Source organism: Apteryx mantelli, chromosome 8 (assembly GCF_036417845.1).
Source record: "Apteryx mantelli isolate bAptMan1 chromosome 8, bAptMan1.hap1, whole genome shotgun sequence".
Lineage (NCBI taxonomy): Eukaryota > Metazoa > Chordata > Aves > Apterygiformes > Apterygidae > Apteryx > Apteryx mantelli.
The window spans coordinates 7846083-7863477 of record NC_089985.1 but is presented as its reverse complement, the minus strand read 5'-3'; the positions used below and the strand labels follow the sequence as shown (position 1 = coordinate 7863477).

The 17395-nt window shown below is 43.9% G+C and overlaps 1 protein-coding gene across 3 annotated transcripts in view; it reads left to right on the top strand.

The window, feature by feature from the left end:
* The window catches only part of PLA2G4A (phospholipase A2 group IVA), a 173011-nt gene extending 169137 nt beyond the window's left edge, over positions 1-3874 (top strand). For all 3 annotated transcript variants that reach the window (XM_067300519.1, XM_067300518.1, XM_013944544.2), the window contains 3 exons: positions 1649-1844; positions 2078-2235; positions 3739-3874. In XM_067300519.1, the coding sequence (XP_067156620.1) occupies positions 1649-1844; positions 2078-2235; positions 3739-3870 (486 nt within the window). In that variant the 3' untranslated portion in view covers positions 3871-3874. The remainder of the gene's footprint in view (positions 1-1648; positions 1845-2077; positions 2236-3738) is intronic.
* The last annotated feature ends 13521 nt before the right edge of the window (positions 3875-17395 follow it).

Below are 17395 nucleotides of genomic sequence, written 5' to 3'. Positions count from 1 at the left end.
TTTAAGTTCCCCACATGGAGTCTATGTAAAAGGCTGTGTATTGATGTCTCTCTTACTCTTTGCCAGCACGTTGAGCTTTTTTATCTCCGTCAGCTGCAATTTTATGTGCCGTTTTGGGGAACGTACCGTAACATGGAGAACTTGATTTGAAATAGCAAGGTGGTGTCCAGAAGTTTTTTTTTTTTTATATAAACTAATTTCAGAAAGGTAGAATCGTTCTCAGAAGGAAAAACGGTGGGAAAACTCAATGGGGCTGTATTTAAATGGTTTCTTAAAGCCACCGTCAAAGGGACTGGTTCATTATTTCTGAATCACAAATAAGTGTATTACAGCAACGGGGACGTACCGCCAAGGGATGCGCAGCCGTAGCCCGCAGGCAGCGGCTACGTGCCCGTGGCGCCGTTCTGCCGAAGGGACACGGGCCAGCTTTGTTTGCCGCTTGGGCAAGCCCAGGGCTTCTGCTAACCTTAAAAAGAATAAATGTCCGTTCAAGAGCTGGCCCCTGTCTATTGTAGGGCTGCAAAATGGTTTTATTACTCCATTGCATAGGGAGATCAGCCAGCTGAAGTCAATGACTCCACTCTTGTTTTATCATTTTACACCCACTATCTTTTAATCTCTTGCGTATTCAAAACAGTTGCCCAAAGAAGGGTCCCGTTTCCTTCAAAAGCGAGATTAAATACACTGACCTTCCCCCGGCTCCCTGTCACACGCTCTCATTGCACGCTTTGAGTCATTATTTACAAGTTATTTTGTTTACGGACTTGTCACGAGGGCGGGGAGCGGGGAGAAGGCTGGTTTCCAGCCTTGCATCTTTGCTTAGCATGCTTTCAGCTGCCGTTCGGCACGGTGATGTGACTCCGAACATAACAACGTTGCATCGGTGTTTATCAACTCTCCTTGGTTTCCATAGCGCTGCTCCACTGTTTGCAAGTAAAATTGCGGGCAGTTTTTTTTTCTAGCTGTCAGCTCTGTAAATTTACCCCAAGATTTACGTGACAGACCAACTCTTTCCTTCCTGTGAATCATCCCAGGTGGGGAAGATTGGGCAGGCTGAATTAGGTGCTCATTTCTACCTGTAAAGCCCCAGCTATCAAAAATACCTTCCGTGACAGTTATGGAGCTCTACACAGTCATGCTGGATTTGCGTGGGCATAACTAATTATATCAACTTATGGGCTGATGCCATCTCAGGGCTTTTCAAAGCCTCTCCCCTGTATAGTGTCTGAGGGCATAAAATGGTGTTTCTGAGTCTGCCCTTTTGTTGCTAAAGTCAACTCAGAGTTATTACTTAAAGAAAATTAAAGATGTATTTTTAAGATGTGAATTTCATTGTAAGGGTCTGGGATGTAGCAGACTTGAAGGGAGGCTCCCATCCGTAACAGCTTACCTAACTCCTCTTAGCTGCAAAGAATACACATGCCAGTATGGATCTGGGATGGAAAATCTACCATTTAAAGAAAAAAATGATGGGTGTTTTGCCATCTTGTATACAAAGATTGACTTGGTCAGTCCTTTTGTGGTCAAGAAGCATGACTTAATAAAATTGCTCCTATTATTGATAACTTCTTCATTCTGTGACTGTCCAGGTAAAATCCCACTTTGCAGTGGATGTTTTTAATCGTCTTAAACTCTTTTATCTTTCCAGGAAATTTTGCTTGCTGAAAAATGGGCCAAAATGAACAAGCTTCCTTTCCCCAAAATAGATCCAAATGTGTTTGATCGAGAGGGCTTGAAGGAGTGCTATGTTTTTAAACCAAAGGATACCTCTTCAGAGAAAGACTGCCCAACTATAATCCATTTTGTTCTGGCAAACATCAACTTCCGGAAGTACAAAGCTCCAGGTGAGCTAACAGTTTCCGATGCTAAATCGAGTTGTTCCTTTGAAGCTTTGTATCAACATATCAGTGATTATATACTGGAAGTGTTTTGTCTGTGTCATAACTCTTAAGTCTGTCTGTAGTAGTCACGGATTTCAAAAGGTCCATTAAAAAATGAGATAGTCATTCCTCAGTCTTAAAATTTAGATTTTCTTTTTCAAAATGATAAATACCTTTTGTATTTGTTCTGTATGCAGGTGTCCCAAGAGAAACACAGGAAGAGAAGGATTTTGCAGACTTTGATATTTTCGATGATCCTAATTCACCGTTTTCTACCTTCAACTTCCAGTATCCCAATGAGGCTTTCAAGAGGCTTCATGATCTAATGGAGTTCAACACCCTCAATAACATCGATGTATGTATGCCAGCGCACAAGGGGCTTAAAGTGTCCAGATTGTTAAAGGCGAGAAGTAGGTGATGTGAATACAGCCCTAAATCTGCCATACCGAAGGTCCGGAGATTTACTTTAGTGTTTTCCTTATTGATTCGTTTTGACATATTAAGTGCTTTCTGCATATAGAGCTGAGGCTGGATCAAAGGCCATTACAGGCAGTGAAAAAAATCTGCTTTATTTTAATGAGGGTTGGAGTATTCTCTAAGAAAGTTCTTCATGAGCTTGTGCAGAAGTGCGGTGCTTATGGGTACCGGCACAAACTGTTGTATGGTCCGCTTATTTCCTTCCAGCCTGGGAAGGGAAGGAGAAGGGAAGGTTTTAGCTGCATAGATAATACAGCAACGGGAGTTACCTGAAGTAAGACTGGAGAGAGCTGGATGAGTTGCAGTGAGAATTAGGGGAGACGATTTTGCCTTTTTTTTGGGGGGGGTCTCTGTTTTTGAAGTGTTGAGGTATCAGTGCTATGGGAATTATTATCATATATGATCCTCTGTCGATTACAAACAACTAGGTAAATACACTGCTGAAAAGGCCAGAGGTGCTTTTTAGTGGATAAAAAAGTCTAAACAATATTTCTGGGGCTAAGATTGACTTAATATTGTGGTCATCTTCTGCCAAATGGAGGAACTAGTAGAGTGCAGTTAAACCTCTATGGGCTTTTTATGTTTGACCCTGTGCTTGTTAGGATCCTTTCTAATTCATTTTCTTATCTAATTTGGTTATTACGTTGTTTTTTGTCGTTTTAACATCAGAAGTCCTGCAGTGTAGCTGAGCAAAGGTGACTGGGCAGGACATAGGACATTAAATCCAGGATGCATTTTATATTCAGATATTCATGTGTGATTTCCTAACTGGAAACAAGGGATAATGGAACATTTTGTAAGGATCTCTGGAAAAATCTGTCAACTAACTCAGCCAGTAACGATTAATTATATTATTTAATTGATACTGTTACACAGGACCTTGATCTGATCCCATTTCCCCAGCAACAGTGGAGTGACTATCCATATTCACAGGTGCAACTGTGAATGCATCATCCCAGATACAGATTTTCTTTTAATGTAGTGAGTAAAACTTGTGTCTTTGGGACCAAGTAAGCAAAACTGAAGATTTAAACTTTCTCAAGATATTGGTGATTCATATATCCTTTAAGTATGCATTTTCTCATGGTTTGACGGACCCTTCAGAATCGCACTGGGACTCAGTTTGGATGGTGTATATTCCCGTGTGACTTCTTTGATGCCAGGGCTATTCTGCCATCTGCCAACACTGAAACCAGTATCTCATACAGTCAAGAAAATGGAATTCAAAGCAATACTCAGCAATCGCTTTGGTCAGTGATGGAGCACTGTGGAAATGAGCAGCCACGGGTGTTGAGATCTGATGGGATCTTTTCTATCAGTTAAGAAGTCATAAAAATGTTAGTCCTTGCCCTGAATGACACGCTGCTCAACTCTTTTCCAGGTGATCAAGCAAGCTATGATGGAAAGCATTGAATACAGGAAGGAGAATCCGTCTCGCTGCTCGGTGTCTCTAAGCAATGTCGAAGCAAGGAGGTTCTTTAATAAAAACCACCTTAACGACAACCATACGTAGAGGATGTGCTGTAGGTCCCACTCCCTGAAGAGGCTGCCTCTATCTTTATAACTGGAGTTGAAAAGACATTATAAAGAGCGTTGCTGCTCTCGAAAAGGGCTGTGCGAAACTCCTGAAAACCGTTTCTTGTGCATTTTCAAGTTTCAATATTATTTTATACTACTTGCTTTTAACCTAAAAATTGAAAACATTTCAGTGTGCAGGTCATTCCCTTTTAAAAACTATGGAACTAGGTTATCTTGGCTGTAGAGTCATTTGGTTCACAGTGAGGGGGACGGGGGGGGGGTGTTGTATTTTTTCTTTGTTTTTACAAAATTGTAAGTACTGTTTTCTCCCAGTGGGGCAATTTTCTTATTTTTAATTGATGTAAATTGGGCATAGCTTCAAATGCGTGATGAGATTTGAAACACGATAGAATGAAACTTGAGTAATAGAGACCATATAGAGGTATACCTGGACTTGGGCCCAGATCCCCCTCCGCTTTGTGTAAATGAGAAAACTTACTTTGACTTTGGCTGAAAAGTCAATGACTGATAACTATTGCTAGGCAATAGCTGCTCCCTACTATATTAAGTCACTTAGCTGCTTGATTTCTTGTACTGGATGGGATTTTGATCGCTAATAACCATTGGCTATATTGGCCTTACCAAAACTCCATAATCAAGCTGTGTTTCAAATTTTGCTTTTCTTGCATTAATTATAGAGCAGTGTCTCTTAAAAAAACACACACACAACACAACACACACACATTTTTTATAACAAACGGGTAAAGAAATGGGGTTTATACATCTTTGATAATATTATGAGCAGGATCCTCAGCTGGTTGTGAACGTTAGCAGAGCTTTGGTGAGTGATGCCAACAGGGATCTGCTTTTGAATCTTTGAATCTCGAATATTTTCACACAAATTGAAGTCCACTTCACTACTTTTTAATATTATATGTATCCACTCAGTAAAAAATCCAACCTCTTTTATTTTTTTCCTCATTTTTCACAAAATTAAATTGCTTGAGTTTTTGAGCCACCAGTACCTGTGTGTTAAATAATTGTTAGTTCACGTACCTCTGGCCAAATTGCTTTAAAATAAATTAAGAATCATTTAGAGTTTGATCATGATGAAAAACATTACATTTCTGCAAAGGGACAGTGGCAATGTTTACTAGGGATCGATAAACATTCCTAGGTAAGAATGTGAAGTAATTCATGTGCTAAGGGCTGTATTTTTTAAAATATATTTTTACTACTTTGACTAATGAAAGATCATGCATAGACATAGATTATTTTAGTACCGTCTGAACCAGTGCTGAAAATCTTCCTGGCAGAGAACTGTGCTAACGCACAGAAAAACGTGGTCGTGCCTCCAAAGCCACCAGCGGCGACCGGGTGCAAGATTTGAGTGTGCAAATGTTGAGCACTTGGCTGGTGGTTTCTTTTTTTTTCTTCTTCTTCTTCTTCTTTTTTACAAATGCAGGGGATTAATTCGCACCCAAATCCTAGCAATTGGTAGTTTGCTGCCTTTTTTGGCGGCGTTTGAAGGGGAAGATGGCAACGGCTGAATAACTCTGAGAGTTATCGCGAAGGTATTTGCCAAGGTGAGAGGGTAAAACCGTCCCCGGCTGCCGCGCGTGTTGCTTGTCCAGCACTGCACATCGGGTGGAGAAGAAAAGCACTGGGAAAAAAGGATTATTTGCAGGGTCTTGGCCACAAGCCATGAGGGTTTCTTCGCAAGAGCTTTAAGCGCAATTTTGGTCTCAAGCCTTCTGTTGCCGTTACGAGGGTTCCGCTTTCGGCCTCCTCTTGTCGCTGGGGCTATCGGGATCCCGGCAAGCGCAGAGGCAGCAGTCACAGCCAGTACCGTGCCGCTGGGTAAAGCCCCTGGGACGCGTATCTGATTTCTTGTTTGATAGTAATTTTGTAACATGATTTTTACAATTACTCCTCGTTTCTCAAAGCGTTAATTGTTAATTCAGTGGCTGTTCCTTTTATTGTGAATTATTATTTTCAGTTGCTAAAATCTGCAAGCCCATGGGAAAGGAAGCAGTTATAATGCATTCCTTTTTATAGTCACTGCACCATCCCTCCTGAAATCTACATGTAATGTGTGATTAATAGCATTTTTCATATTGATTAATAGGTTTTATCTCTGTTTGAATTAGAGCATGTTTAAAATCAAGAGAGAAAATAGAAGTAACTTATCTTAGTGCTGCGTAATTTAAACATTTGCAATAATTGCTTGAATACAGGAAGAAACTGGTACCATTCTTTTATTGTAATATTTTCTTTTCAATCCATTTTTTCTTCCTTTTGGTTAACATGATAACATTTGTATTTTGTATTTTACAACACCTACCTTCTCTGTTTTATGGAAGTGTTTTGTCATGCTTTATACAGTTTGTATTATCACAGTGTTATCAAACAATAAAAAATAAAATTTAACTGTGTTTGGCATCCATTGTTTTCAGAGGGTTTATTTTGATTGTTTAACGATACTGCCACTTTTATTGTGAAAAGGTGTGAGACAGACAGATATCCTGTGCGTGGAAGCTGGTGGGACAGCTGTCAAGTAGGAAATTCAACATTTTGCTGGTTAGTCTTTCTTTTTAGTTTAAATGTTAAAAATGCAACTTTTTTGAGCAGTTCAGCGGAGGGGGGAATGCCCCGTTTTGGTTTCTACCATTTTTTTTTGATACGATCACTCTGCGAGTCATTTTGTGCTGTTAAGAGCTACTAGAGCGAAACACAAAAGGGGTTTGGGGGCTGGGTCCTTGCTGTCTCTAATGCTGTACTTCTTAAAAAGCAGGTGAAGGGGAGACGTTCCTCCAAACCTGCAGACCCAGTTCCATGAAATCCAGCTCAAGCAGACGTCGGCCTGCGTTTGCTGCACGACAAGAAGAGTTTCTGGTCGGCAGGTGCTCCAGAACGCCGGGGCGTCCTTCTGGCAGCAGATCCGTGAGTAATTCCGTTCCATGCCTGTACGGCAGACAAGGCTGTGAGCACGAGGTCTACGAGCAAAACGTTAGAGGGACCAAAGCCGCCTGCTGTAAGGCGTGCGGGGGCGCGTGACAAGCGTTTGACGTGCCGAAGCGCCGTGGTCCCCTGAGCCGGCGCAGCTGGGACCTTGCCCCCGCTGCGCCTGCCGACACGGGCCTCGTCCGGCGGCAGCAGCAGCAGCAGGCCTGTCCGCTGGGGCCCGCGGCTCGCTCCCTCTGCAAAGGCCCCCTGGGACTGTCCCCACTTTCTCGAATGACATTTGAAATGTCTTGGACTCCCAAGAAGCTCACTGGTAAATTCATAATTGTAATTTCACTACAGGCTCGAACAAAAAAGTTCTTTAATCCTATGCCCATAAATAGAAAATCCGTCTTGGTATGATCAGAAAGCTAGAAATTGAAACCTGTTTTGACTCAGCTGTAGAGCAGAAGATTAAGACTTCTAGTCTTAGTCACACAGTGTATTAAAAATTATGCCCAAGGGGAATAATAACGAAGGGAAAAAAAAACCTTCTCACAACTGCTGTGAAACCAAGAATGTATACATTTTTGTATGCTTTTTTATTATTTTTTTCCTCTCCTTCCTGCTCCTAACCCTGGTTCATCTTTTTTATCCCCATGATAGTTTTTCCAACCAAATGTATGTGTACTTACAAGAAGGTAGAAGGTGGCTTTAGAAAATGAGTTATTTCACATTTCAGGCATTATTTGAGGCAGTGCTTGCAGGATATGGAAATGCCACAGCGCTAGCGTAAGGCTGCAGAGAGCTCGGCCTCCCGGGTCAAGTACAGCTACTTCAAAGCAGATTTGGAGCGTGCGTCTGTCCCGTTCCAGGCGAGATTGGCAGCAAACCTGTGACATCCAATTCGGAGGTTATTCTGTCTTTTCTGTAGGGGCTTAGGGCAGAGTGTCCAGCTGTCAGAATAAGCATCTGCAGTCTCCGCTTACGCTTTTTTACAGCGGAAGTAAACGCGCAGAAAAAAATCCTATTAACCCGGCGAGCGTGAGAACGCGAGCGCGTTGACCTCGAGCGCGTTTGCATCAGCGAGAAGAGAATTCCTTCTGGCAGGGGCTCAGAGCCCCAGCAGCCGGGCTCTCTGCTTTGATCCTGCGTGCTGCGGGGGGGGCGGCAACCCGAGAAGCAATTGGGGACGGCTCCGGTGCGCTCCGCAGCGCGCCCCGGATCGCCCAGAGGCCTCGCTCCGCTTTGCGGCGCCGCTGCCGGGATTGCTTTCGAGGGGAGCCGTTGAGCCGCCCTTTGCGAACAGATGGACGTGATGTTGGTAACACTGCGAAGCGAGTTGTGCAACCAAATAAATTTGCATAACACATGTTTGCTCTGATGCTCGCTCAAAGCCCAAGCATGCAGACGTTTCCTGAAGCTGTAAATTCGCCCATCACTCTTACTGGTTTTTCACTTCACATACAGGTTGGATTTGGGTATGAACCTGACTCATCCAATTAAGTTATATACACTGGCCCTTCTCACGCTAGGTAAAAGGAAAGATCGTCACAGTTCACAGCAAGAAATTCCCCATGACAACAAAAACACGAGACTCTCTTTCATGCAGGGAAAAGCCAGGGGAACAATACCGTTGACAAAACTGAGTTTAACTTTTAGCTCACCACAGAGACAATCTTCACCCCATTTTTTAGGACAGTATTTGCAAAGCCATTTTGTTTTATGATGTGAGTGGGGAGAAAATACTCGTTCAGCACCGGGTGATCAAGTTTAATTGCCCCAGGTTTGTAGGTGGGAGGCAAACCCGTATTTATCAGTGACCCCGTACTGAATTTATCCTTCCGGCAGGTCCTGGCGGAAGAGGCGCAGCCTCTACCTGAGCTCAACACGGCAAAGCAGAAGTGGGAGCAAAACCTGTATAGTTTCCCACGCATCAGGGGAAGCGAATGTGGGAGCTGCTGCATGGAGAACAGCGAGAAAAGCCGTAAGTGGAAAGCGCGATCGGGCCAGGGCGAGGAAAGGGAAGCGGTGGCCACGCGTTGGCGGCGCCTGGCAGCGCGGCCAGGTGCTCGGGCGAGTGCCGGAGGGCGAAGGATGTGCAGCGGCTGCGGAGGACGGTCAGCCCTGCCGGCCTGCCCAGGGCTCGCGCCGGGCCAGAAATCCTCAGCCCCGTTCCAATAGCTGCCAGAAAACCCTTGAATCCATTTAGAAAGCTGAGTGGAGACTTTATGCTGGTTGGAAGCCAGTCACTTACGATTTTAAAAGCACTGAACTAGGCTTTTCTGTCTTTGTTTCCTTCAAGCCATGTGTCCAATGGCCTCGGAGGACTTTTTACTTGGAGCCAGCTTTCTGGTTAGAAAATGTTTCGTCCTGAATCAGAGCAATACTTCTCCAGTGCTTTCTGCTTGGAGCCTGTGGCAAAGCTAGAAACAGAAACCTGAGCAGCTGGAGATGGTTTTGGCCTTTTGGTTCCCATCTAATTCTCAGCCAGACTTTTTATTCTTTTTTTAGGCAAATCAAGATGGACCAAGGGCAAACAAGCACCTCCCTTCTTACTTGGGTACTGAAACGGAACAACTTCCTATCCTCATAGAACTACTTAGGTGAAGTTACACACTTCATTTTCTAATTTGGACTAATTCTAATCTTATTTTCTAATTTGGACTCTTCCGTTCCTGGGCAGGTTTTCTGGATGGACTTGCGGGTCGGGATGGACAGGGCCAGCACTTGCTCTTGCAAGGCGAATGGAAACTCGGCTCTTTTGCAAGGCAGGTCATTAAGTGCTTCAGAGGACGGGGTTAATGCGAGAGGCATGTTCCACGTCTAGGTTGTGCTAAGTACACGTTAGAGGCATTTTTTTGCCAACATGTTGTTTAGGGTGTGTTCTGGAAAATATGAAAAGGAATTAATGTAATGACATTAAAAGAAATTGAGGCAAGGATTTTGCCAGTATGGTTGGGAATTAGAAACGCTGATACTTTGCAGCTGTAGATTTAATACATATGCTTCCTTCTGGTCCAGCTTTTTTAAATCCGGGGGATTTGCTACAGGACATTTTTGCGTTACAGTCAAATACTGTTTATGACACTAACTAATCCGGGCTAGCTGTCAGCAGAAATAGATACAGCCTGAATTGCTGGGCTAATATCCGCTTATTGGCAGACAGGGATGTCAGTCTGTCCAGCGGGGGCAGGAGAGGCGTAGGCCTGACGGAGCTCTTGCTTTCAGCTGCAGATCAGGCGACTTTGGTGACGTTGCTTAGGAATCCCGACTGTGTCCGGAGTCGTGACCTGACCTGGCCGCTGAGATGGCCCCGCTGCTTTCAGTGCTCACGCTGGCTCTGGTCCGCAGCCCAGGAGCGATGAGGAATACGGGGGACTGAGGTCTGAATCAGCGGCTAAAAAAAAAAAATCAACGCCGGAGTTAGACGCATGCCACAGGCAGTCTCAAAAGCATATTTTTACAGCGCTGTTGCAATGATCAGCCTCATAACTGACGATTTCCTCTGTGATGGAACCAATGACGGTTCCTGTGCGGTGTTCAGCATTTTTCCATTTGCCTAGGAAGTCCAGGGAGAAACACCAATTAAGTAGTTTTGCTGCCCGTTCTGAACCGGTGCGCGCTTGACCTTAGCCACGTTCAGATACTTAGCCGGTGCTTTGGTAGAGGCCCTGATTAGTGCAGGTTTGCCACTTCACCTTGAGCTTCACGTCTCTTCGGACAGCTTGTTTAAAGCCCCCTTTTTTCCTCCACCTTTAGATGGAGAAGCCTCTTTAGAGCAGGTTGCAATGACCCACCTGACCATAGACCTTTTTTATTATTGCGTGCCCTCGCGTCTTTGCGCTCTCTCTTTCGGGGCTGTATGGGGCAAAGGCCTGACAGAAGAAAAGGAGATAGTAATTTGGTATCGGGAACTCTCTGTGCGTCCTTCTCAGCCGTTTCCTTTTCTTTATTTTGTTATCAGAGCTTGGTGCTCTTTTCCTTTGCTTCCTCCTCCCTCCCTTCTCACCTCAGGAAGCTGCTGGTGTCCGGATAACCATCTTAGCACCGTTCCTCTGCCTCCATCCATCCTTTCTCTGCTAATTCTCCTTCCTTCTTCAGCAATCGGATTTCTTCAGCAATAGGAGTTCACCAGCATCTGCTTTTCTCTGCTTTCTTGCTAAAAAGGGCAGTGCGAAGGTTGGAAATCTCTTTGCAAAGTGTTCTGGTGAAATGTGCCACATGGCTTTCTTCTTTTTGTTCTGGAAGTAGGAAAAACAAACCATTAGGAAACGGGAAAAAGGCTGTGGCAGTGACATGCAGAAGCCAGGCCTGAGTATTACGTATTCTTGATTTCCCTAGAGAAAAATCAGTGCTCTCTTCTGTGCCTCTTATGTGGCGCTTTCGAAAGCAGGAATGGAAACAAAGCCCAGACCAGCCTGAGATGCCTGTAATTAGGGGGCTTCATTAATTCCCTAACGGACAACGGCTGGATCCAGCAGTAAAGGGGGATCACGGGAACTGTGGCTCGTGTTAGCAAAAGGATTAATAAAAAGAGCAAAATGTCACAGCTTCGTTTTTCCCACAAGGCCTCCTTAAGATTCAGCTTCGTCACCTGCCTATCCCGCAGCGCGGCGACTCATGTTCTTGCTGCGGTGGGACATCCTGAACGAAAGCAAATGAATAATCAGCGTCTGTCTAGATGCTGTTCTTAATACTAGTGAAAGGGCCACCCGCGTTTTCTTCCTTACTTAGGTACAAGAAGCTTCATATATAGCTGCGAACCGGGGTAAGGCAGCAGGTCAAATAACAACTGCTGAGCTGCGCGGTGATACACGCAGCGTCAGACGGTCCACTGGGAGCGAAGCCTCTCCAGATTTAGCCGGAGCAGAAATCAGATTTCTGGTTTGCGGACGTCTGGCTGTTTTGCAACTTGTTTTCAGTATGAGCAATACTTGTTTTTTGCAAGGGAAAAAGGGTCAAGGCCGTCATCGCTGCGGCTGTCAGGGCTGCAGAGTCAACTTATGAGGACCGGGAGTAAAGCGAGGAGAAGTTTCGATGTTCGAAACTCTTTTAAAAGGCCTCCGCCAACCGGGCAAGAGAGGGATGGAAGACTGGCTGGCTAAGCCCGGAGGGATGCCAGTTTGCCTTATGTCAGCTTTAGGTGCTAACAGAGCCAGAAAGCCATCCCTCTATCCTGAAGTCTGTACTGTCAGGTGTTTCGCACAGCGTATACTTTACCATAGCTTTTTTTTTCTTATGAACAACAGTAATTAGCTTCCCACAGTATCAGTCAGATTTGAATCCGTTTAGATGAAAACTCAAAGGCTCAGACTTTAGTTTACAGTGCTGTTTTGTACGAAAAATAGTCGTGCCTTGTTCTGCCTGATTCGTACCGCAGTCAGTATTAGTTCCCTGTCAAACCAGTAAAGTCCTGAACAGCCCTTGACACAACCTACCTGCGTTGCTAATAGTCCTGAAATGCAGTGTTTAATCAGCGTATTTTTATTTAATGCTTTGGTTTTAGAGTACTTTTTGGAGTGCTGATTCCTTGGAGGTTTACCCCAGCGCACGAGATGCCAGGATTTGGACAGAGGAGAAGACAGGTCAGCTAATGTTGATCAAATTGGTCAACAGAAAATAATTCTAGGAAAAATGCTCCTGGAATTTTTTAGCATTTTTTTAAATCTATCGACTTGTGTTTCATTTGCAATTGAAAGGGGATTTTAGGGTAAATGTTGCTGGGCTCCCTGAAGGCGGCGTTGCTGGGGGTAGGATCATCGTTACGGTGTGTTAGCCTGAAAGATCAAGTCGAATTGAATAGGGGGGAATTTCACCAAGGGGATTTGGCCTGACTGGTTCAACCCAGGAGGCTTTGTCTTGGAAGGACAACCTGAGCATAACGGGAGGTGGGACAGATCGAGCCCAGTTTGTGTGTGTGTGTGTGTGTGTGTGTGTGTGTGTGTGTGAATTAAGCAGATACGATCGCCTTATCGGGAGCCCAGTGCTTCGTTCTTAGGCTTGGATTTTAACATGTACATGGGAATATATGATGCCAGAAAACATAAGTTAAAGTTAGCTCGTTCCCTTTGTTTCCTAACCACTATAATGTGGTCAAAAGGGAGCATGACAATACCTGGTAGATGTTGCTTTTCTTCCACAAAAGCATGTGAACTGGAAGCAGGGAATGTAAAAGAAGGAAAGCTTTAAACTCACTGGTTCCTCCCATCCATGTTGGTGAGTCAAAGTCTGTTCTTGCAAAGAGGTATATTGACTGCTAAATGCCAAAATTATGAAACCTGTGCACAAAGATATACTCCCTTGATGCTTGCGTATAGGGCTGGCTAAAGAGAGTTTCTTATTTTAAATTTGGATTTCCTTCCGATCAGAATGAGAAGTCGGAGTCCTGTAACTGAAGTAGAACTACTTTTCAATGGCTCATTTTGACAGAGTTGAAACACTTCACTATAATGTAAAATTTCAACATTTATGTTTTGCAGCATGATTAAAGGCAACTTTTCGGCTATATTGTGTAATGTAATAAATGTCAGACTGAAAAATTCAGCTTCACTGAAATGCCTTTTTATAATTGCCCGTGATGTTGTAAGATCCATTTAGCAAAATGTGTTCACTTAATGGATGTAATTGAATCATCATTTTGTGATGGCAAAGCATCACAGTGGAAAAAGTCCTCTGCTAATAATTTCCTGGTTCCCTGTGGGCAGGACACCTAGGAAAGCTCTTGTGAAATACAAAACTTTGTCTTATGAGTCTACAGGTAATGCCGAAGTGAATGGTCTTTTGCCTGGTGAATAAACAAATGGTTGGTTAGGGAAAAAAAAAGACCTGCCCTTTGGTGCCCTGCTGAAGGAGGAAACGGTGCACGAGTGCCTCCGTAGCTCGGCTTCGGCTCCTCCCGTGTTTGCATTGCCACTAAAACCCCCCTGGTGGGGGTCTGGTGGGTTTTGGCAGAGCAACGCAGCCTAGTGCAGGAAGGAAGGGTGGGATGCGCTACGTCGCAGAGCGCCCGCGAGACCTGGTTGAGACTTGCCCATCATGCAGAGATGATAACGCCCTTCTCTGAATGGGGAAATGCAGCTAGAGCAAAGTGCTAAACATGATGATTTATTAGCTTACTAAACGGGAATTTAAAGATTCGTGAGATTTCACCTCGGTGTACAAATATCCTTTTTTCAGGCCATGGACAGGAGCTGCCTTTGAGCGAGCGGGTTGCCTGGCAGGGGAGGAGGACGTGCGCTGTTGTACTCCAACACGTCTTCCCGCGACTTGAGGATGGGCCACCACAGAATCAACCTAGTAAGCTGCAAAGAGGCTAATTATCCTTGGGCTATAAACGATTTCAGTGCCAAAGGCCTCGTCTTCCTTTATGGTAGGGCACACATGCCAGTTTGTCATTTGATTTTTTTCCAGCAATCTTATCCCAAAATGTTTTTTACTTTTCAATGGTATCACAGTAAAAATAAGCCTGTATGTATTTGTGCAGTTGAATTATGTATAAGGAGATGATGCTTTCATCAATGAAATATTAAACAGTGGGGTTTTTAGAGAACACAGTTATTATGTTCAAGGGAAACGTGAAGAGGACCCTGTCAGCACCTCGGTGTGGTCTCTGGCGCTGAGCCTCAGAGGTTACCCAGGTTTTCTCCCACTTGTGGACTTGTTGCAGATCGGAGGTAAAGTACGGTCGTTCACCAAGTAACTTATGTTTCAACCTGCCTTCTTCATAGCAGCGTGTAGCTCTAAAGAAAACTTGCCATCCTGTACCTTATGTTGCAGACAAGGGCATCTGCGTGTAAAAATAAAAACAGAAGAAACCTCTGCTTCCGGGGTAGGAAATTTCAGATTTCCGATGGTTTGATGGTGGTGACAAAACAGGAGCTGTCAGCCCTATCTCTTATCTAGGATGAAGTGCAATGAGCCAGCATCTGCATGAGACGGGGCCTTGGCCGTGTTTATCACAGATAACTGCAGCGTGTGATACCGCAGCATCCTAACGATCGTGGGCTGGCGACGAGCGTACACGTGTCTTCGCCTTCTGCCATATCTGCATGTGGGCTATTGAAGGACGGTTGTATCTTGTGGGTTTCACGCTTGTGTTTCAGATCTAATAAATTCTTATTCCACTGTCACGTTACAAATGGGTAGACGGTGGTTTGGGGGGAATTTCAGCCATGGGCACATACACACACAAAAAAAGGCAGACTTCTATGCAGCAAATGAATCAGAGAGAGTTTGAACAAGATTAAAAACCTCGAGGCATGGGTAAATATTCCCTCTTAGCCTCTGTATAAAATTTACATTCAGCACTAAATTATAGTTAGCACCCATTAGAAATTCCTAGTTAAATGGAAGGGCTGCTGTGATCTTTAAATTTATTTTTATTTATTACTGTTCTGGGAAGACTGAAAGCCAAATCCACAGCTACCCTAAATCAACTGGGAGGAATTAGCATAGCTCCGTTAACATCGGTGGAACTACTCTGATCTATCCCAGCTGAGGATTTGGCCTTAGGATTTAGAAATGGAAGGCACAAATCCAGGAGAGCAGGGTGTTGTTAACAGGCTGTCTAATATTTTGCTTTGTATCTTATTGTTTTTCTTGCCCTTAGGTATTTTCAGCTGTAGAGAGCTGACAAACAGATTGCTAATATGTTATTATTTATCACTCTTGTCTGAATAAGCAAGAAGGAAAATGACACTATATTTGGTTTTAATCATTTTTACACATAAGAATTTTAAATATTTTTAGTTATTATCTTTTTAAAGCAGATGTTCTTTAGAAGGGTCGGATCCAAGGTAACGTGCAAAATCTGTTGAATGGAACATCAAAGGGTTGGAGAATCGCCGGCCTTTTGTGGCTGCTGGGTCGTGTCCTGTGCAGCGTGTTCTGGGTACGCTCTACTGCAGCTCATTTCAGCTTGAATTGCTAACATCGACTTACCATGTTTTCATGTAATCTGTTAGTTAGTGTTAAGAAAAAAAGCAAGCATGATTCAATGGCAGTGTAGCAGCATGTGTTGTTAATCTGATGGGAAGCTGATCTCAAAACACTTTTTTTACCAGTGGTTCTGTGCCACTGATTCCCAAACTTGCTTGCTCTTCTCTCTCTCCTGTCTATTTTCCCTTGCTTCTGATCCTGTGAGGGCAATGTGCATTGAAAATATCACCTCCTGGCCTCTGGCACTTTTTGTATTTCATAAACAGTAGGTGAAAAATCCCGATTAAATATATAACTGATCCAGAATTTCATGAAGATTTAGATTGGAGAGACAGAGATGTGGGAATGGAGGAAGAGCTGGAGAGATGGAGCTTCTCAGAGGTCCACAAAGCAAAAGGGACTAGAATTTCAGGGAAAATGTAATGTTTTTTTGAGACAGGAGGAGATTGAGATGCATGTGGTGACTTCATCCTTTAAGGATTATCCACTATTATGCACTTAGTCTTGCACTGTTTAGGCTGATTCTCAGTTCACAAAGAGTATCTATTGGTGTCGCATTTCCATCTCGTGGGGTGTGTTAAGAATAGTTTGCATAAAATTGGCCCTGAAGGAATGACTTTGTAAATCAGTCAGCACGGCCGCGAAACCCCCAGGCTGCCGCAGATTTCACAACTGCTTTGCAGTGTCCATGGCTGGGGTGCAACGTGTCGGTCAAATGGCCAAGGCTCTACCATAAGGCCATTGGCACATCAACAAGGACGTGAAGCAATTCCATGTTTTAGTGGTAAGCGTAAATTAGGATACAATCCCTTAGAAAAGGCTGCCTTAAAATAGAGCTGATTTCTGCTCACAAGCTGGCCATAACTGGCTGCTGCGGTTCACTTTTAAATCCACTTTCAAGAAGCAGGTTCTTTCAGCCCCAGAGCCGAACTCCGCTGGTTTCGTTGGTCAAGCAGGCTGTGTTCATTTTATGGGTGTTTGGGTATGTACGTATACACGTATTAAACGCAGAGTTTATATATTCCTTAGTGTGCATGTCTTCCCCGTACTTCCCCGCAGGTATCTCTGGGGGCTGGTAACCCTCCAAAGGCCTAATGACGGTCACCTTGCTGCTGTCTTCTGTGGCCGCTAGCTAGCAGCGCTTTCAAACTCCGCGTTGCTTCAGCCGAACAGTGATACTAATTGGCCGCCTTTTTTCTTTTCAGGTGTGTACAGCATTGTTTTAAGTCTCCAACCCAGAACTAAACAAACTTTTAGATCCTTCTTAGTTAATATTTACCTGCGCAAATAAGGTAGAGCTTATTTCACAGGGGAACTTGTGAGAGTTTCTCACTTCTATTTTCTCTTCCTGATGAAGAATCACAATACCGTATCAAACTGCGGTTCATATTCATCTGCACTGCTGCTGAAGGACAGTTGTGCTGTGATCTATATTCGTATCCTAAAACAGTCTTGCTCTAGTTAATAGCTAAATTTTTTTTTTTGAATTCACCAAATAAGCCCAGACTGAGAATTTTTCCAAAACAGTCAGAGTTGTTTCAAAAGTATTGGAACGAGCTATGAAGATCATGAATTTTATAAGGGTGAGAAATGTTAACAGTGACTCATCTACTGTTTTGAATTAATAATGAATATTT